This window comes from Hermetia illucens, chromosome 5 (assembly GCF_905115235.1).
Source record: "Hermetia illucens chromosome 5, iHerIll2.2.curated.20191125, whole genome shotgun sequence".
Lineage (NCBI taxonomy): Eukaryota > Metazoa > Arthropoda > Insecta > Diptera > Stratiomyidae > Hermetia > Hermetia illucens.
In genome coordinates this window covers 33,989,401-34,005,921 of record NC_051853.1, presented here as the reverse complement: position 1 = coordinate 34,005,921, position 16,521 = coordinate 33,989,401, and the positions used below count along the sequence as shown (strand labels likewise).

At 40.4% G+C, this 16,521-nt stretch overlaps 1 protein-coding gene across 1 annotated transcript; it reads left to right on the top strand.

Moving 5' to 3' along the window:
* Positions 1-6,271: 6,271 nt before the first annotated feature.
* On the top strand, positions 6,272-15,667 carry LOC119657482 (dorsal root ganglia homeobox protein). The gene is made up of 3 exons (XM_038064404.1): positions 6,272-6,922; positions 14,984-15,098; positions 15,159-15,667. Exons 1-3 carry the CDS (start codon positions 6,716-6,718, stop codon positions 15,590-15,592), a joined length of 756 nt encoding a protein of 251 aa, XP_037920332.1. The 5' UTR covers positions 6,272-6,715; the 3' UTR covers positions 15,593-15,667.
* The last annotated feature ends 854 nt before the right edge of the window (positions 15,668-16,521 follow it).

Here is a 16,521-nt window from a genome sequence, read left to right as displayed (position 1 = left end):
TTACATGTATGGGGACCTCCCCTAAATCTCAACGTAGGAGGATATCACTCACTGCATGGCTGGGGGTCCACAAATCCCACCTTCTTACCAAATTTTGTATCAATCGGTATAGCCGTTTCTGAGAAAAGTGCCTGTGGCAGACAGACAGACAGACGGACAGACAGACAGACATTGAACCGATTTTAATAAGGTTTTGTTTTGCAAACAACAGTGGTTTTGTTTTACAAACAAAACCTTAACAAAAACGGATCCGTATCTCAACCACAGCTACCAGCATCAAGGAGGAGCAGTCACCGAGACGACTAGGCGGCGGTACCATCCCAACGTGCCATCATGAGTTAAATGCTTTCCCTGGATGCTGCGAAAGTGAGTGGGCAAACCAACAAACAATATTCAATCAACTGTTACCCACTCGACTTAGGGGTGAAGTCTATCAATTAATTGTGAACAGCCAATCGACGACCTTTGAAGAAGCTGAGAAGTTAATGGCTAGAAATTATTTGCCGCGTGAAATATATCAAGACCTAGTAAGTAAATTGCTTAAACAATCTCTCTTAGAACCTTTGATAACTTTTCGGTCCAGACTGCGACAACAATTTAACACCTGTAACAACGCATCCACCTCAAAGTATGGCGCAGTGGCTAGCCAAATGCACATTGAAAAGTAGGGTAAACAACCCACATCTATGTCAATATCTACTAACCGTTGACGATAGAACACCAGAAAGTGTAGCACAATGGGCTCTGGAGATGAAAAAAGCTATAGCAGTCGGCTTTCCACAGCATAAATAATTTTGCACCAGGTATGCAAAATCCATTAAATAACCAGCAATCCAACAATGCTTTCTTGAAATTGGCGAATGACCAAGTAGAAGAAATACAGAGACGAAACGATCAGTCCTACCGCGGTAGATAAACAGGGTCAAAAGGGGTCCTACAACATATAACATGTGCTTTTCGTTGTTTAGGACATTTGGTGAAAATTTGCGAATTTAAAGTCAAATGGGAATCTCCACTTCAGGGAAACTCCCAAAGATCGGATTAAAATTCGCAAATCCGGCCAACAAAAACAGCATAGGAGAGTACATCCGTGGATCGCTTAAGACAATTTCATCGGTCCGGGTCCCTCTAGACTTAGGAGCACGAAATAAAGTGGAGTTGGTCGTCGACACGGGCACAGAAGTAAGTATAATAAAGTAGGAATCGTTAAAGCCAAGGAACGTAATAAATGAAGCCAAAACTTGTATTTTATAGAACCCCATTTGAGAAAGGGAAAACCTTAGACAATGAGGGGCAACATTAAAACTACACAGGGAAATACCGTGTGATTTCACGGTAGTAAGAGGGATACCTGGTATCACAGTTGATTGTCTAGTGGAAAACGACTTCCTCACTGAAGACTGTAATGTATAAGGGCGTCAGCGACAACTAGTGTTCCCGAGGACTCAGACCACTGCTGATCCATTCCAGGTACTATTAGAGCAGGTAGAACCGGCAGATAGGGACATACCCGGATCTGAAGCCAAAACTTCGGAGGGATGCTCCTACTGTCGAGACCCCAGTCAGTCAGCGGCTGCCTCACAAGCAATTGAAGATACGCTAACAGCAGAGCAGAAGTCAGTGTTATAGTTGCATAGGGCGTCAGGGGGTCAGTGAGAGGGCTGACTACCCAAAGGAAAGGCGCGGAATGACAACGAACAAGTCCAGAGGCAAACGAGAATATAATACAATGAAGATAAAATCAGAAAGGCCACGTAAGCCGCGTATTCAGGGTTCATTCAGAGTACCAGTACACCTCACACAAGACACCCTCTATCTGGCACAAGAGATAAGTAGCGGTGTCTACTTTGGAAATAGTTTATTATCCGGAAAAGCCGAAGAAGTAGCGATCTCTGTCATTAATAGTACAGAGACTGAGGTTGAATTATAAAAATATAGTATTACTAACTGAACCACTGAATCGAAAATGGACGTACTAGAGACAGTGAAGACCCTATAATCCACCGTGGTCAACTATTCACAGTCGATGGCCTTCAATAGATGGCAGAACAAGCAAGGTTGAACCAGCTAAGAAAAAAATTGAACTTAGTGGACCAGTTGAGTAAAGAGGAGGAAATTTCTATTGCAGAACTATGTAACGAATATCATGAAATATTCTACTTGAGGAGAGATAAATAAATCTATACAAGGGATATCACCCATCAAATTCCCTTGGTGCAGAATCAGGCACCCACTAACCAAAAACGTTATCGGTTGCCGCAGATATATCGGCAGGTCGTAGAGTACCAATTGGACGAAATGTTAGAAAATGGAACAGTCTAACCAAGTAAGAGCCCGTGGAATTCCTCACTAGGGGGACACAGGGGACTCCTTTCCCCTTTCCCGAATTGAGAACTTAGTGGACCAGTTAGGACATTCACGGTATTTCTCCACACTAGGCTTAGCTAGCGGATACCATCAAGTATTAGTGCACCCGAAAGATCGGGCAACCGCTTTCAATACAGATTACCGTCATTACGAGTTTAAAAGTATGCCGTCTGGTTTGAAAGGAGCACCAACGATATTCCAAAGGCTGATGAATTACATCCTTACTGGAATGTTTCGTCTATTTAGATGACATAGTAGTTTATGGCAAACACCTAGAAGACCACAATCGGAAGTTACGAACTGTGTTCGACAGATTGAGAAAAATTAACTTCAAATTGCAGCCTGAGAAATGTAAATTCATGTGAAAGGAACTAGTGTACCTAGGCCATGTCTGCTCAGAAGAAGGACCAAGACCAAATCCCAGGTTAGTAGCAAGAAATAAAGCAATCCACCACAAACTACCTGAATACGATTACCAGATAGAATACAAACCAGGCTCGGATATTGCATAATGATGAATGAGCCAGAACTCGTCAACAACAAGAGCAACTCGAGGAAAACGAAGATTATTTAGATAATAGCCAGGAAGTAAAAGTCACTCAAACAAACGACAAAGACCAAAAGAGTGTTGACCGACCCTAAGGAAATTGCTACCGTCTTATGGGAATATCATGATCTACTCATGGGAGGACAACAGCTTTGATGGTTACATCGTTGGCAGGCAGAAGATCCCCCAGTTTTACTGGTCTGAGGATGCCAAGGCATAGAGAGAACCTCAAGGGTGGGCCTCAGTACACATCTGAAGCAGGAAAAGCGTCGATTGAGAATGCGATCCTCTCGATTGCGCCACTCGGATACAGAAATTTTTACAACATTGTGCGCGCGATCGAGCCCTAATTTTTCTTTATTTTTTCTTTTCAGGTTTAGTTTGCATATCTTTCGCCAGACACACTTGAAGTCCCAGTGAGGTATCGAAGTGGTCACAGCCGCCCCCCCCCCCATATTCCCGAACCTGGCTAGCACAGAAGCAAACAATTTTGCCAACTTTCTTTTTTAGATTTTGGTACAGTCCTCTCCTTTTGGTCGTCTCCGGCCACTCAGGATGGTCTTGCATTTGTCATTACAAATTAGTGGTGAATATTCTCCAAGCCGATAGGGTAGTAACGCAAAAGTCGGCCAAAACGCCGATCTCTTGATACGCTAGATGGTGATTTGAGAGTCTTTTGATCCACTGCACTCTGACTAAATTTACGATCGAGAATCGAGCCAACACAATCAAATTAAGTTTACTTCAGTACCGAACGGGGCAAAGACTACAAAAGGGGACAATTTTTGGCTAGTATCTATCGTTTCAGTGTCTGTATAGCTTAGTGGTTAGAGCACAAGGCTACCATACGAAAGGTCGCGGTTCAAATCTCACTGGTGGCAGTGGGATTTGTATCGTGATTTGACGTCGGATACCAGTCGACTCAGCTGTGAATGAGTACCTGAGTCAAATCAGGGTAATAATCTCGGGCGAGCCAACCAACCAACCAACAACATCAAACCGCACTGGTCAAACAAGAAGAATAAGGATATGAGAATACAACTTTGAGACCGTTGATAATTTCTCCTATCTAGGGTCGAAAATCACAACCGATAACAGCTATGATGAAGAAATCCGCGCACGGTTGTTGTCAGCCAGCAGAGCCTCTTTCAGCTCACAAAAACTGTTCCGCTCGAAACGTCTCACCATAGGGTCAAAGCTTTTTATGTACAAGACTATGATCTTTCCAATCCTTCTGTATTCCCCGGAGACTTGGGTTCTTAGGTTCTTATAAAAAACTGCGAACTCTTGGCCGCATTCGAGAGAAGAATCCTCCGAAGAATGTTTGGCCTTCTAGTTGAGGATGAACGATTCCGTAGCCTACATAACGACGAAATCTATAAAATCCGGCTCAACAGGTTGCGGTGGGCGGGCCACTTAATCCGTATCGATGAGGATGATCCTGCCCGGAAAGTCTATTGGGACAATATCTATGATAGGAAAAGGAGACGAGGCAGACATTGTCTCACCATGGGGTCAAAGCTTTTTATGTACAAGACTATGATCTTGCCAGTCCTCATGTATTCCTCGGAGACTTGGGTTCTTAGCAAGAAAATTTGCGAACTCTTCGCCGCGTTCGAGAGAAGAATCCTCCGAAGAATTTTCCGCCCCCTACATGAGGATGGACAATTCCGTAGCCTACAAAACGATGAAATCTATGATACCATACCATGACCATCCGGTTGTGGATAATAGGTTACGGTGGGCGGGTAACTTAATCCGTATGGATGAGGATGATCCCACCCGGAAATTCTATAAGGGCAATATCTATGGTAGAAAAAGAAGACGAGGCAGACCCTGCCTAGGATTGAGCGATGGCGTAGGTCAGGACGCCAGGCAGCTTTTAGGGATATCGAATTGGTGAGCCTCGGCGCAAAACCGGGATGTCTGGAGTTCCTTATTAAGGCAGGCCTAGACCGGATACCGGTTGTTGCACCGTTGAAGATGATGATGATCATCTAAAATACTAGACTGCTAAATGTACTAAGTTGAATTAGAAGCTTTTACTATTTAGATTTACATTTGTCCCTATCTTATTATTGGAACACCAACGATATCTAATATTATTGCCCACTACGTTTAAATTAAATCGCCACCATTTCCAGGATAAACATGACTTCCCAATACTCTCAGCGCAATTATAGTATAGGATAGCGATGTAAGACACCAATCATAAAGTTTTTGACTGCAAATATTCATAGCGCAAATATTCGCTTCAGCTTTTATCTAACAATTATAACGTAGACTTTCAGCAAAAAGAGCCTTAACTTATTTGAAGATAAAATTTATTGCCTCCTCACTATCCGAACTTCATTTAAAGAAAAGTCCTTTCTGTGTAACTACATTGCAAGACGAGTGGAATAGCTAGATATAATATCACAAGAATGAGTTTATCGCGGAGAGTTACCCTTTCAGGGAATATCTAACCTTCCTTTGATTGCTCTTTTCAATGGTTTGGTGAGTTAAATGTCTCCATTCAAGCATCATCGTGTTCCCATACCCTTGCATTTGCTCTACTTCCTCATGAACTGGACTACATACCAGGAGGCACTACTCTCCTATGCAAAAGACATAACTAACCATAATATCCTAGCATCGACACAATATCCTTTTAAAGGCGCGTGGGCTTTATTTGTACTATCTGTATATGTCCTATGCTAACTATGGAAAGCAAACCTAGCTAAATGTAGGGATGACTTCCGACGACGGAAAGTGCATGGAATCGAGTGGGGTATACAAGGATTCACCTCATAGCACGAAGGTACCTGTCTCACGTGATTTAATGCAATGAAGGTCTAAGTCCCAGTGTTTGTCCGTGCCTAAATGGATTTTCCATTGTTTTGTGCGCACATTGCACATTGCATTGCACACTTATCGAATCAAGCACATATTATGTACACCAGGACAACATCGGGGCAGTTATGAAAAGGGACTTTATGATTGGCTCCGGGTGCTCCGCCCTACATGTAACATGGACCGGGCGCTTGCGCTCCGTGAGCCTCGGGAAAAGGATATATCGGATGAATCCGTGGCTGGGTGCAAGAGATGGCTACGTGTTTGTGCAGTAAATTCAACAAAGGAATATGCGATTATGTAAGGGTTTCATAATTTCATGGAATTTTCATTGCATTGTTATCCTGGCACCCAGGGAACATGCCGCCCCGTCTCGCGTCCGTATTCCATTAAGGATGTTTGTGTTAGTGCATGCATGGTATTTGGGCTCATCCTATCCGTTCACGACGAAACGAAATTATTTGTTTAACAATATGATGACATGGACGGCAACAAGGATAACGTCGCGACGAGCGGTTTGAGTCTAGAGTGTGGCGGGAATTTGGGAGCATGAATTTCAGCAGGAATTGTGCAACAAGCATCCCCATGGCTGATTCGTTATAAGCTTCCAAGTGTTTGTTCCTCACATGGTGAACGAAATTTTTTAAGTGGGGAGAATATTTCATTTGTTTTGAGTTTATTTTTTGTGCTCGTCGGAAGTAAGAAACTGATTCTGAAGTGTTGAAAAGGACGATGTTTCATTCGGAGTACGTCAGTTCAATCGCGAACGGTTATCGATTAACGTCTCTAGCGTTCTCACTAGAATGGCGGGAAACATTTATTGAGCATGGAGTTTAGTGATTGTGATTTGTTTCTTGCTGCTTTTAAAATGTAACAAAAAGTAACCCATTTGGAATTGGATTTTTTCCGAGAAGTTTACTTTGTGAAATCTAATCAATGTACTATTAGAAGGCAGTTAGTGATACCGAGATGGCTGGACCATTTTTATCCCCTCTGCCTGGTGACCTTCTGACGGAATATATGTTCGGTAGACGTAGACAACGAAGGAATAGGACAACTTTTACACCTCAACAGCTACAGGAGCTTGAGGCATTATTTCAGAAAACGCATTATCCTGATGTTTTTTTGCGAGAGGAGGTTGCACTGCGGATTAGTTTGAGTGAAGCTAGAGTTCAGGTACAGACCGTTATGGAAACAAAAGTAAAACCCAAAAAATTTCATTAGATATTTCATAATATTGTCAATCTTCTGAAAGCCTTTGTTTTTATTATTCGGGTACTCTCTAACTACCAATCACTTTAAATTCCTTCGCCGTACTGATTGTGCGATAACTTTTTAGTTATTTGGTCTGTGAAATTATTGTGATAGTTACTTCAGTGATCTTGACTAGTTGAAAATGAATCTACATTAATAATAACAGTTCCCTTTATCTAATTTCTAAAAGGACCATCAAAAGTAGTCAGTATTTGAATCTGTTGTTCCAAGTTCGAATCCCGGGTAGATTATGAAATCTCTGCAGTTTTCTGATTTCTTCAAGCTCATTACTTGCAAATATAAATTCTGAAAGTTAAAATAAAATTTAGTAACATTTCTAGTGAATTATAATTATATTATTTTGAAAAAAATAATGCCTCTGTGGACACCCTTTACTTTAGAAAAAAAATGAAATAGCAACGAATGAAGTGGCCCAACTACAATTAGTCTTTTTTTCTGATCTAATACGTTCTCACTAAAAGTAAAAAAATAGTATCTCAACCAATTTATATTCACTTTACAACACTTGATAAACCTAGCAGAAAACAGATTACCGGTACCTAATTTTCTGTATAGAAGCTTTATTCGATTTTTTTGATGATAATTTTTGTTTATTGCACACATGACCCATATTGAGCTCTGATTCATCTGCTTTACTTGTGTCCGAATGTCGGCATACCTTATCTGATGTCTTTTCCGCCGTATTAAATGTTAGGTTGACAAAATCTTATTAGATACAGAAATAAATAATTTTAAGGAATGGAATTGAATGGTAAACGTTTCACGAGTAAAGGATTTATGTATCTTCTTTACCACAGACTTCATACAGCTCCAGCAATGACTTTGTCAATAATGGTGTAATTGTTGGCAGGACTTCGGTTTACACCAAACTTTCCAACCTTTTTCATATTCATAACGATTTATGCCGATGAAAAAATCGCTTTCAAGGATTGATCATAAGGAAGTTTCATAATTTTCAGAATGCCACCTTGAAGTGTCATAGCTTTCTGGCTAACCCTTTTTCATTTCAGCATAAAATTCAAAACTGAAAACTATCCAAAGTGCTAATGGTGCTTCTCACTTGTTAGCTAATCTACAGAGCATTTTGGAAACTAACTCCACCTGCTCAGAAATTCGAAGAAGATAAAAATTCCTTGCTGTCTTTCCACGTTGGCATGCTTAGAAGTTCTGCTGAAAGTTTGGTCACATTTCAATTAAACTTTTGCTTCTCAGTAATGGTAGCATTTAAAGGCGAATATGAAGAACTGTGAGGAACCAAACGGTGACATACAGAGGATAGCTCTCATCATGCCTGCGACATTAGCGATCGCGACAATCTCCATGAGCCCGCATTAAATAAATAATTCTGTAGGATGTACAGCTGGTGAAAAGGAGTTCCAAATTCTTTGACTTTGGGAAGGAAAGGAGTCACTTAGCTAGGAACTGTAAAAAAATTCTCATAGACTTATTTACAGAGGTATCAGGAAACATAACTATAACTACATCCAATATATGCTTGTTCATTGCATAACCTTCTGTTTTATTATCATAACAGGCAAAATTTTCCGAAAGCTATGAACGTAGAGTTCAATTTATTAGTGCATAGCAGTCGAGAGCCCAATGAACCGAGATCTTTGCAAAAACCAAATTCCTAACTAAGCTTTTTCTATCTGCTAAGCAAGCAATTCATCAATAGCGGAGCTCGAGTTTTCATTCAAAAGCCCCTTATTATAAGGAACTTCCCTTCTGCATTGAATTTTAAGGACGGCGATCGTGGTTTTGATGTACACGTAGGCTTAGAAGGACGCTTGTTCACCAAATTGGATTGGTAAGCGGCTTGAAATTTCTGAAGGTCTCACTCCTTTTTTTCTCATCTCCAAACTATTTCACCTCAACAACAGTGGTCTGTCTAGGAATTGTTTGCCCGATAGATTCAAATTCCTTGTGGATAACGGTGGATCTTCTTTCAACGTATTTCTTCCTTGCTCCTCTTTGATGTGGATGAAACTATTCATTTCTTGAATGTTATCGCATCTTTCTCTTGGGTTCTCGTTTTTGATGGTGTCTCCTGTCCCCTCCTCTCTACTGGATGTTCCTCGGGGATCGACCTAGTCTCAGTTATCTTGGAGCTACTCTCAGAATCATAAGTTAATACAATGTGAAATTTTACGAATTCCTGGTTGTACTAAATTCAAATGGAAAATTGTCATATGCAAGACAAAACCCATTGCATACTGTCCCAAAAAGCCCACACCTCGTTTTTCTTCGAAAGGGAAACTCCGGCTCCAGAATCCTGTTCTGTTTTTGAACCATCGGTGTAGAAGACTTCCGTATATCCCGCAACGCATTCCTCTGAAACTTCCCAGTTCTCTCTACGTTTCAGGATAACTTCATATCTTCTACCAAACAGATGTATGAGGACCCGAGAATCAAAAGGCATTGTAAGAACTGGATTCAGTTCTGCCAGTAAGTCCCCCACGTCGGTTGTTTCCCCATAGATCTAAGCGAATTGGTCTATGACTCTCTCATTGTAGTGCTTTGAATAAATATATCCAGGAGCTCCAAATTTAGTAATGCATTTATAGCTGCAAGGATACCGTGCAATTTGAAAGAAAATAACCCGAAAATCCGAAACTCGGCGCTTCAAGTTTGAAAAATTGTATGGACTTTTTATGTAAGAATATTTGGGTGTAGTTTTATTTGCGCATAGCGCATAGTATGCACTAAATGAATATGTCCAACTATTAATTTCAATGTGATACTGACATTTTAAGTCTTAATTTCACGGGGAAAAGGCAACTAGGATCTATATAAGGTTGGTCTAAATAGTACAATTTCTACCAAACTTTCCATTTGGATTTGGTATAAAAAACTATGTAATTAAAAAAGCAACAAAGTTGACGGTTTCGTCCAAAGCAGAGGCAACTCATCGGACGCTGTCTCACCTCTCCCCTGGGAGCAGCGTGACCGAAAGTAACGACAGATGGTAATTGGTCCACTTAAATATAATCGCAAACACGTAAGGTACGAATTATATTCAAGTGATATCCGTCATCGGTCCAGACCTAAACCAGGCCGAAGTAAATTTTTTTTTCTTTTTTGTTGAGGATGCACGTTTCAACGCGAATGCCCTGCTCCATGGTTCAATAAACAAGTCTTGCACCCACCAGTATGAATAAACTAACCCATGCACTCTCTATCAACTAGTACCTCTGATTGCAGTCACAAAATCAATCCGTATCTTAAGAAGACCGTGGGATTAAATCTATGAGACAGTTGCGCACGTTAAACCACAGAGACGTGTATCCCCCATGCCAAGCTCTTTTGTGAAAAGATCTAGATCCACTATATCTACAATTGATTGTTTCCGATTTATATACCTCAGCTACAGCAATATTTACCTACCTACACTGTCAATCAATTTAGCTGAATTGACGGGATGAGCAAATTGGCTCGGGTTCATCCCACTCTGAAGGACCCGAACTTCAGTCGTAAAGAAGGTTGCTATTAAAATGGATCTTTGCAGTGCCCGCTAATGACCGAAATATTCATTTCCTAGGCTGACATAGACGTGCCTATTTCCGAAGAAGCTTATTATAAGCCTAATCACAATAGTAGCGAATACTGATTCGGAGGTTCTTCTTGGTGAGGTTTAAGCAATCCTTTGAGCAGTTCGTATCCCCCAATAAACACTCTGAACTGCTCCATTCCTTATAGACCCGCCCATCATAGTTCCCCCAACCGCTCCTCTTCATTCTTTGATGTCATAGCCATGAACCCTTTTCCGATTCTACAAAGGGTTCTGGCCCATGTAAAGGCGTCCCTGCCTTGATCGCCGCTTGACTGTCGGTGAGAATAGCAATATTCTGCCCCCTGTAGTTCTTTTGGAGATTAAAGGAGACACATCTGTCTGTGGCGTATATTTCCGCCTGGAATATGCTAGTGTGCTTACCCATTGGCTCTAAGTACATTTTCCTTGGATCAATGACCCCGGCACCCGCTCCCTCTGCTGTGAAGGATCCGTCAGTGTACCAAGTAATCAGTTGCTGATTTAAGCTGTATGTCACATCCACGCTCTTCCAGTTTGCCTTGTTACTCCAACGTATTTGAAACTTCTTATCGAAACCTCGTTTTCATGTTATCCCTTAGTATCAATAATTCGGAGTACCACCTAGAAAGATTATCAATTTTCCTTCGATTGAGACAGCTCCGCGCCTCACTGGTACTCCCGGCCATTCTGAATATTGTCCTCCTAGCTGCATCTGCATGTGCAGATGGAGAGGGATTAATCACAGAAGGACCTCCAGGGATGTCATTGGACATGTCCTCATTGCTCCACTGATACACACATAGGCAAGTCTTTTGAGATTGTGTAACTCCCTGGCTTGTGTGCTGAGTTCAGTTCCTAGGTAATCATTGGATTACCGACCCTAGGTAATCATTGACCTTACTATTATAGTGTATATCCAAAGTGGTATCTTCGGACTGCAACCCGATTTTTGTCCTGCTGTGACAATTGTTTCCGAGATGAGAGGCTTGACCCCTGGAAAGCCACACATCACCCTAGAAGAGGGGCAGCTCACTCTCAAAGAGAGATAGGTTGACCCCAGGGAGCTATATTACGCGTCACTCTATCCTGCAGTGCCCTGCTTGACCCCCGGATTTACCTTGAGAATAAGACTTTAGAATTCGTCATGTTGGAGCAACCGTTTGTGTTCTCTCGGACAATTTGTCCAAGTTAGATGTATAATAAAAATAGAAAGGAGTGACCTGGAATTTTTTAACACATGGGGACTGCCTTTTTCCCTTATGTCAACTACTTCCTGGTAAAACTTGTGCAATTTGTTCCTTCCCACCAACCTATTTATGTGCTGGAACATATTTGGAGCAAGGTAGTAGATGGCAACTTACGATTAAGTTCTTAGTTAAGAATGTTCCAACCACTTCCGGGATTAGCTTACATAGATAGACAATCCGGAAGATTACGGCGCCGTATTCTGTACTTCATTTTATCTCCATATTTATTGAAATTTCGCCAAATTCATCTGACTTTCAGGTGTGTCAAGATTTCGTACAGCGGTTGTTATCAATTCAATATTCATGCATGTAGCAATTTTAATGTTGTCGGTACCCAAAATGATCTGAGTTGTGAGTAGTAGCGAGTTCTGTGAGTTTAACCATTGGTGTTAAATCTAACTTGAATTTGTCGAAGTTGGTGTGGACGAAGTATCTCATTGTTGTTAGTATTCGATTTTGCAATTGTGAAAAGAAAAAGTGCACCGATGTTGATATCATTCCGGATAATATTGTGTCCGGTAAAATTGACAATATGCTTCCTTTTTAGATATAACTCCAAAACACAACAGAGCGGCGGTGATGTTAAGCCATGCTCTCTAATAAGCGTGAACATTTTCGCGTTATCTCCAACTGACTCTACGAAAAGACTGTAATCTGCCCTTGAGTTCTTTAAGGTAACTTATTTGAAAAGTTTCAAAAATTTGGGTCGTTAATGTTATATCCTGTAACAACACGCATTTTAAACTTCCTGGACTCACTTTGACTGTATTCGGAAGAGGGAGTTGGTACTACCTTTAAGGCAGTTTCCCCCTTAACCATATTCCCTAACCATATTCATTCTAGGACTTTGTCAATATTACAATGCGTTCCCGTCAAGATTCAGACTCGTCCCGAAGTTGCTGGTTTTCTTTCCTAAGCCGTATGAACTTGAATTAGTTTTCTCTGATAATGCCAATCACATGGAAAAAAGGTGCATTACCCCAAAACGCAATGAGATGGTAGTTCGATACCTGAGCATATGCTAGGTGCAGCTCCTGATAAAATCAATCCTTGTCGGACGACTAAATGTCGCCACAGGTCTACGGGTAATCCAATCTCTAAAAATAAATGGTTACGAATGATTGCGCTTGTGACAGGAAATACGTTTCTTATCCTGAGTTCGAAGGAATTCAAAGACTGATTTTTCGTTTTATAGGTTCTACCGGAGTTGCAGTTGCATGATAATGAAATGAAATTAAATAATGTAGAAATAGATGTTTAGTAATGAGGCCTCTATGTAGAGTATAGTGTGTCAACCATGGCCTCGCACCATTGCAACCCATTTCTGACAACGTCAGGGAATGTTGAACGGCCTACACTCCTCCTTGTCTTCAGCATCACGCAGTCCATGTGCGACTAACTCATCCATCTTGTTGAGATTGTTGACTCCACTAAAAACTTTGTCGCCCTCTCTTAATACTCAAGTCTGCTAATGAATTCCACTAAAAGTATCTGACCCGTACGGACCGGTACCCTTCACTGAAAGCGGTATCGCACCAAAGATATCCGATGTGGCAAAGTTGATAGTGTTGATGAAAACTAAGAACTGTAGAGTAACTCAAATACAAGAGACACGGATAATGTTGTTTGGTATAGGATCGGCTCAGCGACTGACCGGTGAAAGTTGTGGGTCCTAGATCTCGAAGGTCACCTAAAAAAACGTTATAGCCTATGCAAAAGGGATGATATGGGCCCTGATATTAAGTGACAAAAGACTACCAAATTGAAAAGTTCGACCCCTAAAATATTCCCTCACTAATGATGATATGATGGAGAGCGATCGACATTAAGTAAATGTAGACCTAGTGGGGTATCAAATGAAACGATCCCTTATTTCCCAAACCAAAAAAGCATAGTTTCGCTATTTTCTCCATTTGCTTTACACAAAACCATATTAAAATTGGTTTATATTTGTCCATCTGTCTCTCTGTCACACGCGTTTTTCACAGAATCGGTTATAACTATTGACACAAAATTTGGTGGGAAGGTTGGAACTGTGACTTATGCAATGATGATCATCATCTACATTTTATTTTAAGGGATGCAAAAGGGAAACTTAAGCTTTTTTCCAGTGAATATAGCCGTGTGGAGTGCAACATTTTTTCACCGAATATGGATATGTGTCAAATGAAAGGCCTCGATTAATGCTTTCCAAAGAAAGTCTTGATATTCACATCTGTTTTAGAGGAAGTGAACGCGATGGCTAGAAGCTGATTACTTATTACACGAGTCCTTTCTCAGAGACTATTGAAAAATCTGAAGAAAAATCATTTAACTCCCCCAATACGATATAATAATATACTACGAATAGAATCCATCATCACGCAGTAATATAGAGCAGAATATTACTACTAATATTACGAAGTTTGGTTCAAATCCGTCAATTACTGATGAAGTTATCGTAGGTCGAAGTTATCCCTTTTGTATAAATTTCCTGCAACCCAATATTATACTAAAGTGTCTGAGAAACTAGGTGGATACCATATCCATCTACATTACGAGATATGTGCAGATGAAGCAGCTTTGCATTTATAAATAACGACTCAAGAAATACACATAACCCTTCATATCTGAAGCGCCGGACTTCTGATTTTTGACTATACCTATAGAGAACAATATGATCATCTACCACCATCTACTTATGGTTGATTTTTAATTGTTCAGTTTTTATCAACGCCTAACGATCCTTTCCAACTTTCATCGTCATCGCAAACCTCTAACGAATGCAGGAGGAGTCGATCTCAGTCAGCTATGAAAGTCTTAATATTTTAGCAACAGAAAGACCACATTTTTATACTTTAGTATTTTTTTACTATCGTTTTTATTTTTTTGTTATATAAAAAAATAATTTTTCCATTTAAAAATAAAAAAAAAGTTAATCACAATTTTTTTCTGAAACTACGCACTCTATATCCAAAAAAAAAATCAGGATTTATTGCAAGGGTTTAAATAATAGATTCTCAACGGATTCGGCTTACTTCTAATTTATATGAGAAAAGGAGGTTTTATTTTTATTGATTTTGTGGTGATTACATTATTTTGATCATAGTTCCGTTATTATTTATCGCACTGTAGCTTCCCAACGATTACCCTTCCCAAGTATTAAGGTATATTACAGATCAAAAATAAATAAAATATCTTTTGCAGGTATGGTTTCAAAATCGGCGTGCTAAATGGCGTAAACAAGCTCGACTACAGCTGCTACAAGATGCCTGGCGTATGCGGTGCCTGGGTTTAGGATCACCACCAATCATCGTTGGAGGTACATCAGTTTAGCAGGATTTGTTTCTAATCAAGTTTTAACTGAAATTTCCCATCTTAGGCAGATCATCTGGCAACGCATCCGAACAACCACCTGCTCAATCAAAAACTCCTGAAAATATGTTAGGCCCCGATAAAAGTATATCGCCACCAAATGGTGATCCTTCTGCACCCCCCTTCACAATGATGCATCCAGCTTTCCAGAATCCTGATGCCAAGAATCAACGTGCTATCATGGATGAAAATAGTGGTGAAAAAACCTACACTGAATTAAAAATGTACAAGGAAGACAATAGACATTATCAGCCGGACGCATCAATGCAATGTGGAAATTCATTGGGAAATCATCATTTAGATGGTCGTGATTCTGCACATAACCTGAATGGGAATTCAGAGTCAGATGGATCAGATTCGGAGGAGATTGATTTGACATCGGGTGCTTGTATTGATTTCTCAGCAAATAGTAACATGAAAAACAATAATAATATTCAATAGTTTTGTAGCAATTGATTTTAATCTGCACGACGTGTTTTATTTTAAAATTGAAAATGAATAAATTTTAATTATTTATAGTATGGTTTCATTGAGACTTGGGTAATTGTCTTTCCCGGAAAAGAGTCGGAGAAGTTTTCCAAATTTACATTTGAAGGTCGAATTACATCGAAAATACAAAATACGTAATACTTTATGTTCCGAACAGAAGCTTACAGCAAACATACAAGCCGATAATATTTGTTCTTCCGACGCCATTTACCTGATCTAATCATTGACAGACATTATCATATAAAATACAGCATTAACCTTCCACATTTCTAAAGGTGTACAGTTTCTTCTCCCCAGAGTCTGTTGTTATTGTTCATGTTCAAACCACCAAGCCATGGTCGGTTTAATTCAGTAGAGAATCCTTCCTTTTTAAGGCCTTCAAGAGCACTATTTGTAATTAAAGTCTACAAATCATTTTTTCTACCTTTTTTAGGAATTGGGGAGTCCTAAGTCCGCATCCACTTGAACCGGACCAAATTGAGAGCAACTTGCTCCCACTCTTTATACTCCACGGACTCTTCGTAAAAGAGGGACGAAGACGGCTACGGTTTCGGACCAGGCCAGAAGCAACTGATCAGGCGCCGCCTCACCTCTGCCCTAGGAGTAGCGTGATCGAAGCGGCTCGCAGATATTATATTATACGCTCCCTTCTATAATTCGCAAAGCACGACAAGGGTGGGAATTATATTCAACGTAAATCCGTCCACAGTTTGGACCAAAGCTAGACACTTTTTTTAGGAATTAGGAATTGGAGAGCAAGTTGCTCCCATTTGGTTCGGCCCGGCATCAATTGGATGCGGACTTAGCACTCCCCAAGTTTAAATAAAGCTCAAAATGTGAACCCCAAAAGTCAAACTTGTCTCGTTCTCTGAGCCTATCCA